This window comes from Sciurus carolinensis, chromosome 4 (assembly GCF_902686445.1).
Source record: "Sciurus carolinensis chromosome 4, mSciCar1.2, whole genome shotgun sequence".
Taxonomy (NCBI): domain Eukaryota; kingdom Metazoa; phylum Chordata; class Mammalia; order Rodentia; family Sciuridae; genus Sciurus; species Sciurus carolinensis.
In genome coordinates, this window is record NC_062216.1 from 17912599 (window position 1) to 17926999 (window position 14401).

General features: G+C 38.2%; 1 protein-coding gene across 1 annotated transcript in view; it reads left to right on the top strand.

Annotated features, from left to right (window-relative positions):
• The window catches only part of LOC124982044 (PH and SEC7 domain-containing protein 3-like), a 419607-nt gene that overhangs the window by 190545 nt on the left and 214661 nt on the right, over positions 1 to 14401 (top strand). Inside the window, 1 exon segment of the mRNA XM_047548202.1 lies at positions 2322 to 2411. Within this exon segment, the coding sequence (XP_047404158.1) occupies positions 2322 to 2411 (90 nt within the window).

A 14401-nucleotide genomic window follows, 5' to 3' on the forward strand; every position in this document is an offset into this window, starting at 1 on the left:
TACTTCCTCTACGGATGTCCTCAACTTCCCAGACTCCTCCATGAGGGCTGTGGTCAGCTTCTTCCAACTCCTGTTAGTGTTGAGCTTTTGACCTGCTTCCGTGAACCACAAGTGTTCTTAATGGCAGCTGGATGATAAACCTTTTTCAGAAAGGATTTTTTTTTTCACAGATCCATCTGGGAATCCCTCTGTTAGTCCATTTTTTTCTCCTTGTACTCCTATTCTTAGACTGTTTTTACCTAGATGTTCACTCTTGTGTATTATGCTTTTATACTTGGAAGTCTTTTGTGATCTTTATTCAATTTACATTTGCAATAAATGGAAATCAAAGTTTCCTTTAATAATTTTCAAGTGTTAAAAGCATTTTTCTAGAATAAAATTCATATTTAATAATTGTTATTAATGCACACTTGGTTAAAAACTAGATAATGTTATTAGTGTTTGAATTTCTCAAATCATATTAAAACATTTTTGGTAATTAAATAATGATTAAGCGAAGTTCTTTAATTTTGTTAGAATCAAAGCATTGGGAAAGAATTTGCTACCTAGTCATTGTTCATTGATATTTCTCAAATCCTTGGACTGTCTCCAAAAAGGCCTTGCCAAGTCATATCAAAGTGACTTGATTATACTTATTACTTTTTACCTTAAGGCATTTTGGTTGACCTAACACATTAAAAAAGGACCGAAAAAAGTGAGTTTTTTTTTTCAATATATCATTGCAAAACACTTGTTCATTAAGGTTTCTTTCTGTGCTTTAAATAAGTACTTAGCAAAACTTTGGAACTGCAGATATAATGAAAATCTCTACCAAATTAGTTCTTTGGCAAAACCAGATCTGCTTCAAATAATTCATCCCATCTTTTCAAATAAAGTCTGTGCTTTCCTTGTTGATGGAAGAGGCATGTTTTTAACTACACAAAAGTTTTAGCACTTTTCACTATAAATGTTTAGATAACTTGGGAGCGAGGGTGCTGGGATTTAAATGTAAGCACATGAGGACACTTTACCAATGAGTTACATCCCCAGCCTTTTTTTTTTTTTTTTTTTTTATTAATATAAATTCTGTCCTACTCTTAGTCATTTATGAATGAATAAAATAGCCTTGGAAAGTAAACCTCTGTGGGGATTCAGTATACAGGTATATGAATATGTTAGTAGAGGCTTCATTCACATGGACTACGTGTTGCCAGAGATTTCATGCCTATGCCACTTGTGTACATCCCTCTCCTGCATGTGACAGATTTCTCCTGGTGTCCAGGTTTAATCAGTGTGTCCTTCATGACTAGCAGCTTCTATTAGTTGATTGGGCTTAATTAGCATAGGAGATGATGCTCTGTGTCACCAGTTTTATTAGTTTTCTTAGTCACCATGTTTGTCTCTTCTTTGTAATTTAAATTTTCTGACTATATTTTATTTATTAATGTGATTTTCTTTGGTTAAACTTTATTATCCTCAAATCAAGTTGGAAGCATGCTAGGAGACAATTCTCCCTGGGTCTTTGATTGTTTTTGAACATCTAATGAGCAGAGACATTGCTTACCCTGGTTCTTATCTTTTCAAGATTATTTCTTTAGTGAGTGGCTTATAATGATATAGTGACTTCAGAGTGGTGGTCAGGTTTGCTTACCATCTTGAAAGATATAGCTGGCGCCTCACTCCAGAGTGAAGGGACAGCATACTTATTGCCCATTATTCAAGTTTCCAGTTCCGGGAGCTCAGGGTTTATCTCTTATGATGCAGTTCTCTGCATGTGCAGGTAGCATTTGACCGTATTCAACTAACTTGAGTACTGGGGCTCAGGAAACTAGATGAAGAAAATGCTAATATTCTGGCTAGTACTATTACAATTGTAAATATAAATTCCTGTGTCTGTGAGCCAGGAGTCGTTTCCCCTGCCAGCATCCATGACAGGCTAATTTGTTAGCTGGAAAGTGAGGATCTCAGATCCTTTACAGTTCTTGACAATATTTGGAAATACAAGTAACCATCAGAGTTCAGCTCAGAAATGTCATTTTTATCTACATTTTTAATTAAAAGGCTACATTGTTTGTGAGTGTAGCATAGGTTTTTCAGGGTTTTTTCTGTAGGTTAAAATGAGGGCTTGGCATAATTTTGCTCTTTATATACTTAGCAACATCTTTAGAAGCATAATAGGCCATATTTTTTTCTTATATATTAAAAGTGTATTATATGTATATACACATGTATTTGTGTATATTTGTTTTTGAAAACCAAATCAATTGCTATTTAATTACATATTTAAGAATTAATCTTGATTCCAAAATGTCGGCATAATATATCATTTGCCTCTATTCCAGAATATTGGAAAGAAGATGACCTGCCAAGAGTTCATTGCAAACCTCCAAGGGATAAGTGAAGGTATTGAATTCTCCAGGGATCTTCTGAAAGTAAGTGGGACTATTTGCTTTTTAGATTATGCTTATATTTATATTTACTTCTTGCTTCCTATTCCAAAATAGGCTAAGAATCACTTGAGTATTTTGCTCTATGCTTTTGATTTTATTGGTGATGTTTCTTTGGGGCCTTGCCCTTGATGCTCCAAGGCTACACAGTACCCTTAAATTGATAATTCCTAAAGATCCATGAAGTAATAGTACATTTGGAATAGTTGGCAATACAAAAGTTGGCGGTTTTGGTTCGATTTATTTGTAAGCATGCTTTCAGAACTTAAAGGTCAGGAAGGCATGTTCACTATGGAAACACAAAAGCTCTTAAGACCATCATGCCAACAGTTCTGACAGTGTTCGGCCTCTGGTCTCAGAGCCACTCAGGTTGTCTCTGGAAATAGATTAAATTCTGAATAATTGTAGAAGGCCTAAATTATTTGCAATCATCTTTATTATTGGTAACAGTCTGTTTTTCATTAGATTGTTTTCAAGGAGACAACACAATGAACTTTAAAATTTATTCATTCTACAGCATTATAAATAAGGTGTGCATCTGATCAAATACATAATAGTGAACAGTAATGAATATGGATATTTTAAAAGTTGTAGGCACGATGTGTATGTTGAGAATGTGATTTTTATAGATCTCTGTTTGATTCTACCTTCTTTTTAAAAACAATACACCCATAGCTTTCAAATGGGCTTGGAAAATTAAATGTGCAGAATTTTGACATGATAAATAGGCTTGGAAGCTACATAGTGCTAACAAGTCTCTTTTATTCTAGTGTATTAGCAAGGAAAGTAATGGAATCTCTATGAGGGAGGATTTGTGAGGCTTTTATCAACTTAATGTCACAAATGAAAATTGACAGGAGAGCTTTTAGATTTTAGTAGTAGACTTAGGGTAACCTGCTTGACTGTAGATACATTATCAGGTAGATTTAGAGCATGTTTGATGGTGCTGTCTGAAGCCAAGTGTAGTTAATGTACAGTCCACTGGTTTCTGTTCACCGTGGGTAAACATATGTCCTTTGATTTGCCCTGCCAAGAATTTGCCCAAAGATATGTTGTTGTTGTGTAATTGAGATTATGTTTATAAACCCCAGGAGAAAGATAGGTATTATACTACTCCTTCTTTACTGTGGGAGCATGATAGCCTCGTGACATTGGAAACGATAGTGGTATTTGGTGTGGAAATTGTCAAGTGAAATATTGATTCCCTTTCAGAACAAATCTCTACCACTTACCCACTCAAGATGAGAATTCTGCATTTTAGGAGGAATGGCTTTTACTGTAAATCCAGTCAGGAAAATGTTTCCTTTAAACCATGCTTGTGTTATTTCACTATTTGGTATGCGATCCCTTTCCTTTCTCCTCCCTCTGTTCTTTCTTCCCTCCTCTTCTCAGTTTCTCTTATTTCTGTTGTTTACCTTCTGTTATGCACCTGGTTTTTCTTTTTGTCCTTTATTTCCCCTTCCTCTTCCTTTTTTCCTCCCCCTTCCCCTTTGGGTAGTTGTCTCTGAATTGGCTACTGAGATAAATTATTGGACGAAATTTCTCTTTGAACTCTGGGACAGTTATGTTTATATATATATATATATATATATATATATATATATGCCAAATAGCTGCATACATATAGACAATCACAAAAATATTTGGTACCATTTTCCAGGTTTTGAGTAACCTCATTCTGTCTTCCTGCACACCTTTCCTAACCTACAAATTATAGGTGTGCATGAATTCAATTTTTTTAATGAGGACGGTTGATGACGTTTACTACATTTCTTCAACACAGAAAACAACTAATAGAAATGCTTGTTTCCATTGATTGAATGGAGGCTCTTATTGTTACTTATTGACCTTATTGCTTTTAGATTTCTTTGGATGAAAAGTTATATTTGGATTTATGTCTGTTCAGATTTCTTTGGGTCAGAAGTAACACTTGGACTTAAAGCTTGTTCTGTGTATTTACATAATTTAGGGACATTTGTTGCTGGTCCATGGTATTTCCCAGGTTGGGGTGGGACTTGGAGAAACTATGAGAAGTACATGGACCCTTGTCCTCAGAGACGACAGACTGCTAAGAACATGGGGAGTGGGCATCTTTCCCCTTAAAATGGATAGTTATTCTGAATTAAAATAAAAGCATAAGTAATATTGTTTTGTCTTAATAGAAATGGTTAAGTGGGCCATAACATATTTAAATGTGTGAGAAATGGAAAATTTGCCTCAAGCCTTTAATTCAGAGAATTCAGTTAACTGAGACTACATTGAAAAGACAGAAGACACGTGGAGCCTTTTTTACAGATTACAAGCTACTGCTTTTTCCATTGTTGAGTCAAATAACCTAAACATATTTGAGCACTTTGGTAAAGAAGAATTTTTCCATCTAAGTTACTTTAAGTGTGAGTTTTATCTACAATCCAAAGTGAAATAAGTTGGATACCAAAAGAAAACCAGTGACAGAACATCATTGATGTTCCTCAAAGCAGAAGACTGGGAAGAAGTGACATTTGAGAGGACCTTTGATGGGGGTAGAAGACACCTTTTTATGTAAGTCATTCTGTTCCATCTTCTGCCTCCTGCCACCATAAACATTCAGTCGTGACCTTAGGATCCTCTGTTCTATCTGCCTCCAAGGCTTGGAGGTCCAGGGAAGCACAAATCCAGCAGAGCCTGCAACCAGATTGGGGTGGGTGTGGCAGAGCCCTTTCCCAGCGGATCTCAGCAGTTGGACAGGGTTCACCTTCAGGAATCACTGGGGTTGAGGTGAGGAGAAAGGGGAGGTTCTGCATTTATTCAATACAAATTCCTGAGACTTATAAATATTAAAAATATTAAAGACATGACTACAGAGGGATGAGAATGTAAATATAGGCCAGCTCTGGATTGGAGGCCGAATTTCATGAGAGACAACATAGTATGATAGAGATTATAGGCTTAAAAGAACTGTCCTAACTGGGCTCTCCCTCAATAGCTGAGGACTGTGGCAAGTCTGTTTAATTCTGTGTCTGTTTCCTCATCTGTGAAATGGGAGATTTTATTAGTACCCACCTTATTTAGTTGTTTAATAATCAGATGAATTAATGTATATAAAGCCTTTAGAATCTTAGCATGTAGTTATGCTACATGTCAGCTATTTTATTTTCAATATTTTGTCATCACCTAGCTCCAAGTGGGCTGGAATGGGACCCCCGTTCCTTCCTGCAGGTATTGAACTTAAGGTGGCATTCAGTTCCTAGGGCCAAGTGAGACTAGTGCCACTAGTCAAGACCTATACCCACTGTTTCCTTTTTAACATACTGTGTTCTCTGGATACATGTTCTCTGTTCTTTGACAAGCACCATCTGTGACATTGTCCTGAAAATGAACCTTGGTTAGCCCTGTATTTTCTTAACCTTGCCAACAGTCTTTATCCTGAACCTTTCCCTCTCATATGTTCTGTGTATCATATTTGATTTGGGTCTTTAGCAGCTTCTCTCTTTGATGTCACAACAATGGCAGGTACTTAGAAGGGTCAGGTCTTAGACCGGTCCTGGAATCTTGAAGAATCTGAGGAAGAAAACTAATTCTTATCCTTTTGAGACCCTGAGATAATCCTGGGATAATAATTGGAGATATGAATGATCTGAAGTGACTAAAATCCCAGGGGAAAAGAAGGGCTGTTAGGTCTACCTGTTTTGTTTCATTTTCTCCAGGTGGAGAGCAGCAGGTCTGAAGGGTCAGAACCAGGAGTTGTTGATACTGGTCAGGGCACTTTGTTTAGACTGTTTGATGTTTGCCCAGGGACTCTCCCACCTAATGTCATCAGGGGTTGATACCAAGGAATTGGGGAGGTGAGGTGTAGGCTTCCCATCATGTGCATGTTCTGAAGCTTGTTGCATTGTGGGATAGTCTTTTTGAACATTGACAGTAGCCCAGGCATAGAGTCAACCTAAAGAACCATCAGTAGATGAATGTATAAAGAAAGTGTGGTATACATGCATATGGAATATTTGCTATTCAGTCTTTTAAAAACAGGTCCTGTCATTCACAACTACATGAATGCACCTTGGGGACATTGTACTAAGTAATAAAAGCCAGTCCCTGTTTGGTTGACTTATAGTTTCCACTGGCTCCCAGAAGTCCATTCAGCTATCAGTGAATTAATGCACTAATGGGTTGAGAGTCCTCCTGGATCCAATTGTTTCCTAAAAACTCTGCATCTAAACATTGCTACATTGGAAACCAAGTCTTCAGCATTTGAATCTTTGGGTGACACTTTGTGTCCAATCATAGCTATACCCTTTAAGGTTATTGCTGTGATGACATGTTTGACTTGAGTATTCTTTAGAAACTTTTTTTTTTTTTTTTTTTTGTAGAAATGGCTCGTTACTTTTCCCTGTGCTTGGAAATTTATTAACTTTGAAATTAGCTTACATTTCCTTAAGGGAAGACTGAAAGTTATTTTATTCTCTGATTTGTAATTAATAGTGGTATGTGTTTATGTGTATTCAGGAGTGGCAATTAAATAGAAAATATGTGAATCACAAATCAGTATGGTTGGCCTCTGGGGATTCAAATGCATTATTCCATTAGTGGAATGATAAATAACACAGTGAATTAGATTATTACATATTTTATTGGTTAGAATCCCACAGAAAGTTCTCACTCATATTTGTTTTTCCTTGCTTTCTCAAAGGACAGAATTCTGGCAAGATTCTATTTAAAAGAAGACTCCAAAGATATATATACTACCTGCATCCATTCCTTAACATGTCTAGTTGACCAATATCATTATATATTTTATTTTAAATGTAATTTTCCTTTTTTGCATTCTTAAGGAAAAAAAAAAGTTTATGAAAATGGTGGAGAAATTAGCCAGAAAGGTAGCATTTGAACATCCTTGGAAGGTCAGCAAAGAAAAACACATTTTTAAATAATGATTAATGAATCTTGTTGGACAAGGAAGACTTTGCAGGTTCATAATCATTAGGCTTTTTAATCAGTTGTAGCTGTTCGTAAGCTGTATGCAACAACAAAAAATCATTCAGCCATTAAAGATCTAGAGGTAAGCAGTTTTTAAAATTTTAAAAGTTCAAACTTTAAAAAGGACCTGTTTACGCAGAAAGACAATAAGAACTGTAAGGATTCTCCTGAGAGAGAGAGAGCGCGACAGAGAGAGAGAGTGCGACAGAGAGAGAGAGCGAGCGCGTGCGCAAGAACGCAGAGCCAGCCCAGCTCGCTCTCCGAGTCCCATCTGCCCCTCTATTTGACTTTCAGCCAGGGAGAAGATTGAAAGTGTAGCACTGACAATTGCCCTACTTTTCTGTTTTATACCCAAAACTAGACCTGGAGCAGCATAAGGCCACCTCTTCTCCTCCCTTCCCACCTCTTCCACATTTTGCTGTCTCCTTTAATCTTGGCTTTGATGATTATCAGTGAGCACAAGTATAACTGAATAAGGTCAGATTTTATTAATCTTACCATTTGGGATATTATACTATTGAAAGTATAGTGAAAGTACCAATTGTCTGTGCAAGAAGGGTAGTGGCTTGGATGGGATTGGTGGCAGTACTGAGGGAAATGTGTCAAGAATTGACTGATTTCAGCTGCTCGATGGAGCTTCTGTTGCTAACTTCTTCTTTCAGATTGGCCCTCTGTCCTCTCCATTTTGCTTGTAGAGAGAGGGAGAAACTTGAATTCTGTCTTCCCCATTACTGCTGCTTGATCTGCTGGGCTGCATGTGGTGGGGGCTTAGTGGCAGTGTGACAGGAGCCGTGGTAGATCTGGAGAGCAAGCCCAGCAAGCACTTCGCCTGGGCCAGGCTACTCAGCTCTTGGGTTTCCCTTGCATAACCTGGGATAACACCACCTTCCTCCAAGCCTGGCAAGGGGACTCCATGACATGAGGTGTAGTGAATGCTAGCATTGTGCTCAACTAGAATGAAGTAGGTTTTGTGACAGTATCGTGGAAGTTGCTGGGCCCTCCTCCACCTGAGTGTTTCTGGTGGACATTCCTGGTGATGAAACCTCAGGGTGATCATTTCATGCCTTAGTTTCTTTATTTGTAAAGTAAGATATCTGACCTGCACCCATAATTTTCAGTTTAGATTTATGGAGTTCCCTGGGCCTGCTGCTCACCCTCTTCCTTCCACCCTTCCCACCTAGTTTAAACTGCTTATTCTGTTTTCCTGTTGTGCTCAAGCTTCCTCATGTGATGACTTTGGAGCAAAATCTTGCTTGGCAAAAAAGAAGTCAGAAAGCTGTCTAGGTGATCTTTAAGGATCATTTCAATCTAAAGTCTGCAATGTTCTTTTTTATTTTTTATTTTGTAAACTCAAATCACATCTCTTAAGTTTGAATATTCCTATTTATTTACTTGTTTAGGAAAGAAGAATGTACTAATAATGAAATCAGCAAATGTTCAGAAAATTGCTTGTGTTGTGTAGCAGCATTCTTAGAAGATGATTTATTCCCAAAGGACTGTATTGAGAGGAAGAAGCCGACCTCAGTCTGAAACAAGTCTAAACTTTTTATAAATGAAAAGCCTGAAGTGAATTTTCAAAAGATACTTGATCTGAGTTATATTCGGAGTATGTAGTTGAAAATAGGAACTTATGGGTGGTATTTAAGCGTAGCTATAAAAAGAGCATCAACTGTTGCTTAGAGTAGGTGAGCTCTCTCCAGTGAAGGTCATGGAAACCTGGTAGCAACAGTATCCATGGAGGAAAGGGCTTGAATGCTTATCCTAGTGTAAGCAGGAGAGCCTTTGAAGAGAAAAGCTATGTTAGAAAGCTTTTTAAAAGAAAAGCTTTAAAGGTTCTGGCTTAAAATATGGAATCTTGCTGTCTTTTTTCAGGAAAGCAGATCAAGCTGAGTTATGTGATAAAAGGCACATGGTACGTTTCTGCCTCTGCCTTCCCCATGGAGGCCTGGAAGCGTGCTCTTGCTTTCAGCCATGTGATCATCACCGGCAGATAATGATGCTGCCTTTGCTGTGGTTCAGACCTTGAATGAAAAATGGTGACGATAATGAGGGTAATACTTTGAAGTAACTGAAGATTCACAAATCATGTTCATGCTTAAAAAAAAAAAAAAAAAAAAAACTCCCCCAAAGAAGTCTGTTAGAACGTTTTGACAGAACAGATGCTACTTAAAGAGTACAAACAGATTTTTAACCAAAAAGAAAAAAAGAAAAAAGTTTGAGTGGGGGTGGTAGTAATCATTAAGGGTACTGTAATGGAATATTAATGATTCCCAGACAGAATCTATTTTTAAAGTGATCATGAAGAAGTGCTACAGGATCGCATATTCAGATGCATCCGTAGACTTTAATGTTTGTATGTTTGGAGTTTTTTAAATAGCACAATCCATCACAATTGCTACTCCTATCCTAAAGCATGAAGGAGTATAGTTGATATAATTTTAACTGGTTACATGGTGACTTTAAGCCATCTTTTTTTTTGCTTACGATGTATCAGCAGGGACTGGGAGTTTCCTTAGAAGTGATGTTCTTCTTTGAACAGTCCTGTGATCCAAGGGTGAATGGATTACCATATCAGCTATTCTGTCCTAAGTGTAGTGTTTATCCACTAAGGAACAGAGGAAAAAAATTTAACCTTCAGTGTTTGTAGCTGTACAGCTAAAGTATCCCATCGAGGAAGACAGTGTTTTGTGACTGCAGTTATGCTCCACTGTGTTCAGATCAATTGTGTGAAAATGACTCAAAAAAGGTGAAAATGAACAAAAAGTAAAATAAAAGTGAAATAAAAATAACTCCAAATAGCCAGAATAGATGAATGTTAGAGTATGTGTCATTAACCTCATGGATTTTAACTAAGACCCTCTTTTAGAGCCTTATTTAATAGTAACAATAGTCAGTTTCTACTTAAGTATTTTTCCCTTATCTCTTCTTTGACTTATCAGCGATGGGTGTGTAGACACAGGTTGGTGGCAGCATCATACCGTAGCTGCTTGATACTGGGCACTTGGCCCTGACTGTCTCCTAGCCAGCTCTTCATTGACAAAGATAACAGCCACTCCAATTAATTTTTCTGTCTTCTTCTTCTTTTCTTTTTTTTCTTTTTTCTTTGTATGGGGAGTTGAACCTGAGGGTACTTAACCTCTGAACCACATCCTCAGCCCTTTAATTTTTTACTTGAAACAGGGCCTGACTAAGTTGCTGAGGCTGGCTTTGAATTCACGAGCCTCCTAACCTATCCTCCTAAGTTGCTGGAATGATAGGCGTGTGCCACTGCACCCTGCTCCAATTTGTGCACAGAACACAAGCATTTAGGTTGTTCCTTAAAGTTTTCAACTTGAAACTATTTTGAAGAAAGTTGTTTTCTTTTGACCATGAGTTAGAGGATGAAGTTGGAAGCACTGTTGTTACGTTTTGTGTTTTTAGCAAAAGTCATTTGATAATGAGGTGAAGAGAAAAATTACACCAAAGGGTAGGCAGTCTCTAAAGGAACGGCTGGAGCTGTTCTGAGGCAGGTTGAGCTGAGCCCGGAGTCCTCAGCTTCTCAGAACGACTGGGTTACAGCTCAGCGGGGCAATGCAAGGTCTCAGTGAGTCATCAGAAATGTTACATTATGCTTCCTTAGTTTGATTAAGGAGACAAGGGAGTGTGAAAGAGATTTGGAGAGATTGCCAATAAAACTATTTTACAGATTTTGGCATTTAAAGAAAATGATTTCAATCAGCAAATCCACTAATTAGAATAGTTCATTTCTCTACCCCAAATCATTCTTGAACTCCGTTCTCTGTCAATGTTAGATTTCTGTTATTACGATCCACCCTCTGCATCTGTGGATTCAACCAACCACGGATTAAAAATATCTGGGAAAAAAATTGCATGTGTACCGAATATGTACAGACTTTTTTTCCTTATTAGTGAAACAGTATAGCATAAGAGCTATTTACATAGTATTTGCATTGTATTAGGTATTATAAGTCATCTTAGAGGAGATTTTAAGTAAGAAAGGATGTACATTAAGTTATAGGCAGATACTATATATCTTTGTATCTAAAGGACCTGAGCATTCTCAGATTTTGGTATCCATGGGGTTCGGGATTGCTTCCTGGAACCAATACCTAGTGAATCCAAGGATTGACTGCATTTTAAAGTTGATTTGTTTTAGTTGTTTACTCTGCCCTCAAACTTTCTATAGATAGCAGCATATTTTATTTCATTTTCCTGAAATGTTGCTCTCTCAGGAACACCCAAAACCATATTTATCCACACCTCATGAGAAACTATTTGGCGGGTGATGCAGGTCCATGAACTTCCCCTTTATAGCATGCCATCTGGTAAGATGGAGTCATACATTTCTGCAGTTCTCCCCCATCATCTCCCAGATGAACTAGTGAGAACAATGCTGATACCTTCACACTTTTTCCCTGGAAAAATGAAAGACTCTATCCATTTGTACACCATTAGAAAAATCAGTTCAGTACATGCTTCTGAGGAAAGTCATTTTCTAAGTCATGAAAGTCACTTAATTCTAGAAGATGGGTAAGTTGTTACTCTTCTTTTTCTCATTTCCTTTTTCCTTCACTCCCAGAAACATATCAGAGGTCAATCTGTATAGCCAAATGATGTTGAAAAGTTAGTTGCATTACAGGGTGTTAGTCATGAGTTATGACTTAGGCAAAAAAGAAATCTCTGAGAAGAGTTATGGATTCTGAGACCCTATTAATTTTAATTCAATATGGTATTTTCTGTCCCTTGTGTGCGATCTCCTCCTTACACCTGTTCATGAAGGACAGAGACTGTGTCTTGTTGGTTGTAGTGTCCCTTGCGCCTACTGTACTTTATAGGACAAATCAGATGCTCAACAGATGTTTGTCTAACAATTATAGCGTCACAAAACACAGCAGCAGTGATTCTACCCATGAATAGGCTATGGGAACACCGTGTGAACAGTAAGACGTACTGTATGCAAAGCTGAGTGTGAGCTCTTTTTTTAAAAGAGAGAAGATCCATACCTTTAATCAGATTTCCAGAGTGATCTTTGTTCTCCAGTTATTAAGAGTCACAGATTGAACTCTCCCAGAATGCAAACTTGTGCATTATGTTGATTAAAACAAAGAAAAAAGTTTATTTTCTCAAAGCACACTGCTCACTTATCGAGGCCCCTGTGTGTGCTGAGTTCAGTGGCTGGGTTCTGGGGCAGACAGCAGGTCCTGTCCTCACATAACTCAGAATTTGATAGAGAACATGTGTTGGATGATTATGCACATTAGGAAATGTTCTACTCAAAATTATGTGCTAAATGTTTTCAGTATAGAAAGCATACTTAATAGATTTGCCATGTTTGGCAAAAGTCAGGTGAAATTTACTAGGATTCAGGAGTTCTTTCTTTGGTAAAAGCTATGCTGACTATATTGGGTGAAGCAAGGTGAGTAAGTCGTGGGTCCTGCTCTGAAGGAATTTTTATTCTCTGATAGTTTTCAACTCTGGCTTTTACATAAAATCATTTGGGGCAAAGGAAAATTAGGTAAAATGTCTTTACTCAAATGGAAAGCTATTTAAATGGTACACTTTGGAGAAAGATCTGGCACTTTATTATAAAACTAAACATGCCCTGTGATCCAGCAATTGAAGAGAAATGAAAGTATATCTTACCGGAACAATCATAGCAGCTTTATTCCTTATATCTTCAAATTGGAAACAACTCAGATTCTCAATAGCAGGTGTTTAGAGAAAGGGGGTATGGTGCATCATGTAGGAGATTCCTACCAACAGTGCGAAGGAACGGAAACGGGCAGCTGATACAGGGAAGGCAGCTTTACACAGAGATTTTGTTACTTGAAGTGCTAGGGTGCAAAACTAATATATGGTGAGGGAAAAATTCAAAACAGTGGTTTACTCTGGGGATGGGCATATTCTGCAAATGGGCATGCAGGAACTCTCTGGAATGAGGCTAGTGTTCATTAGTGTGAGGGCAAGTATTACTGGGGAGATATGAACAAAAGGTTGAGGTCTTCTCCCTTCTCACCCTCCCTCTCACCAATTTCAGATCTGTGGGAATAGAGCCTATAGGTATTTTCAAAAGTTCCTCAGGTGATTGTGATATCCACTGAGATTCCAACTATTAAGTAGGATTATTTTAGTTTTCTATTGCTATGATAACAAATAACCCCAGACTTAGTGGCTTGAAACACTGGGGAGTTATCGTCTCATCATTCTGTAGGTGAGAGGTCTGGTTTGGATTGGCTGGCTTTTCTGTTCCAGGTTTCACAGTACCAAAGTCAAGACTGAGAGCCAGGGCTGTGGTGTTTTTTTCTGTTTTGGTGGAGACTTTGAAGGTGATCCACTACCAAGTATACGTAAGCTGTTTGCACAATTCCATTTCATGGGGTGGTAGGATAAAGGTCCCCATTTTCTCGGTGGTTATTGGCCAGGGGTCCTCCTCAGCTTCTGGAGATGGGCTCTGGTTTTCCTCCTCTGTCTTGAAAACCTACAATGGTGGGTCTGGCCCTTCCTCTTCAGAACTGTCTGACTACCTCCACCTCTTCCCGCCTGCCTCCTGCCTCACCGCTCTGCTGGTCCTCTCTGGTGTGTGTGTAGCATAAACCAAGTGACTCTTCTGCCTTCCTCTTTGACTTTGAAGGGTGTGTACAGTTCCTTACGTTGATCCTGCCTGGTTAATTAAGAATGACATCCTTGTATGAAGCTAGCTGATGAGCAACCTTAACTCCATCTGCCAAGTCCCCTCCTAGCAGTAGAGGTGAACATTTGATTAAATAATCTTGCAGACCAGCATCTGTAGATCTGCATACAGTATAGAATTACATACGAAATGCTGAAAGCTTTCAGAGAAAGAGAAATTACTTCCATCTGGGGAGTTCTGGGAAAAGCACCTTCAAGATGACCGTGTTCAGGTGTCTTTTGAAAGGCAGTGCTGACGGATGCCATGGCAACTGAATGGGAGGGATTCAGGGTGGGGCTGACAGTTCAAATGCCAGTGAGGAGAGAGGAAGGGTGACAGTGTGTGATGG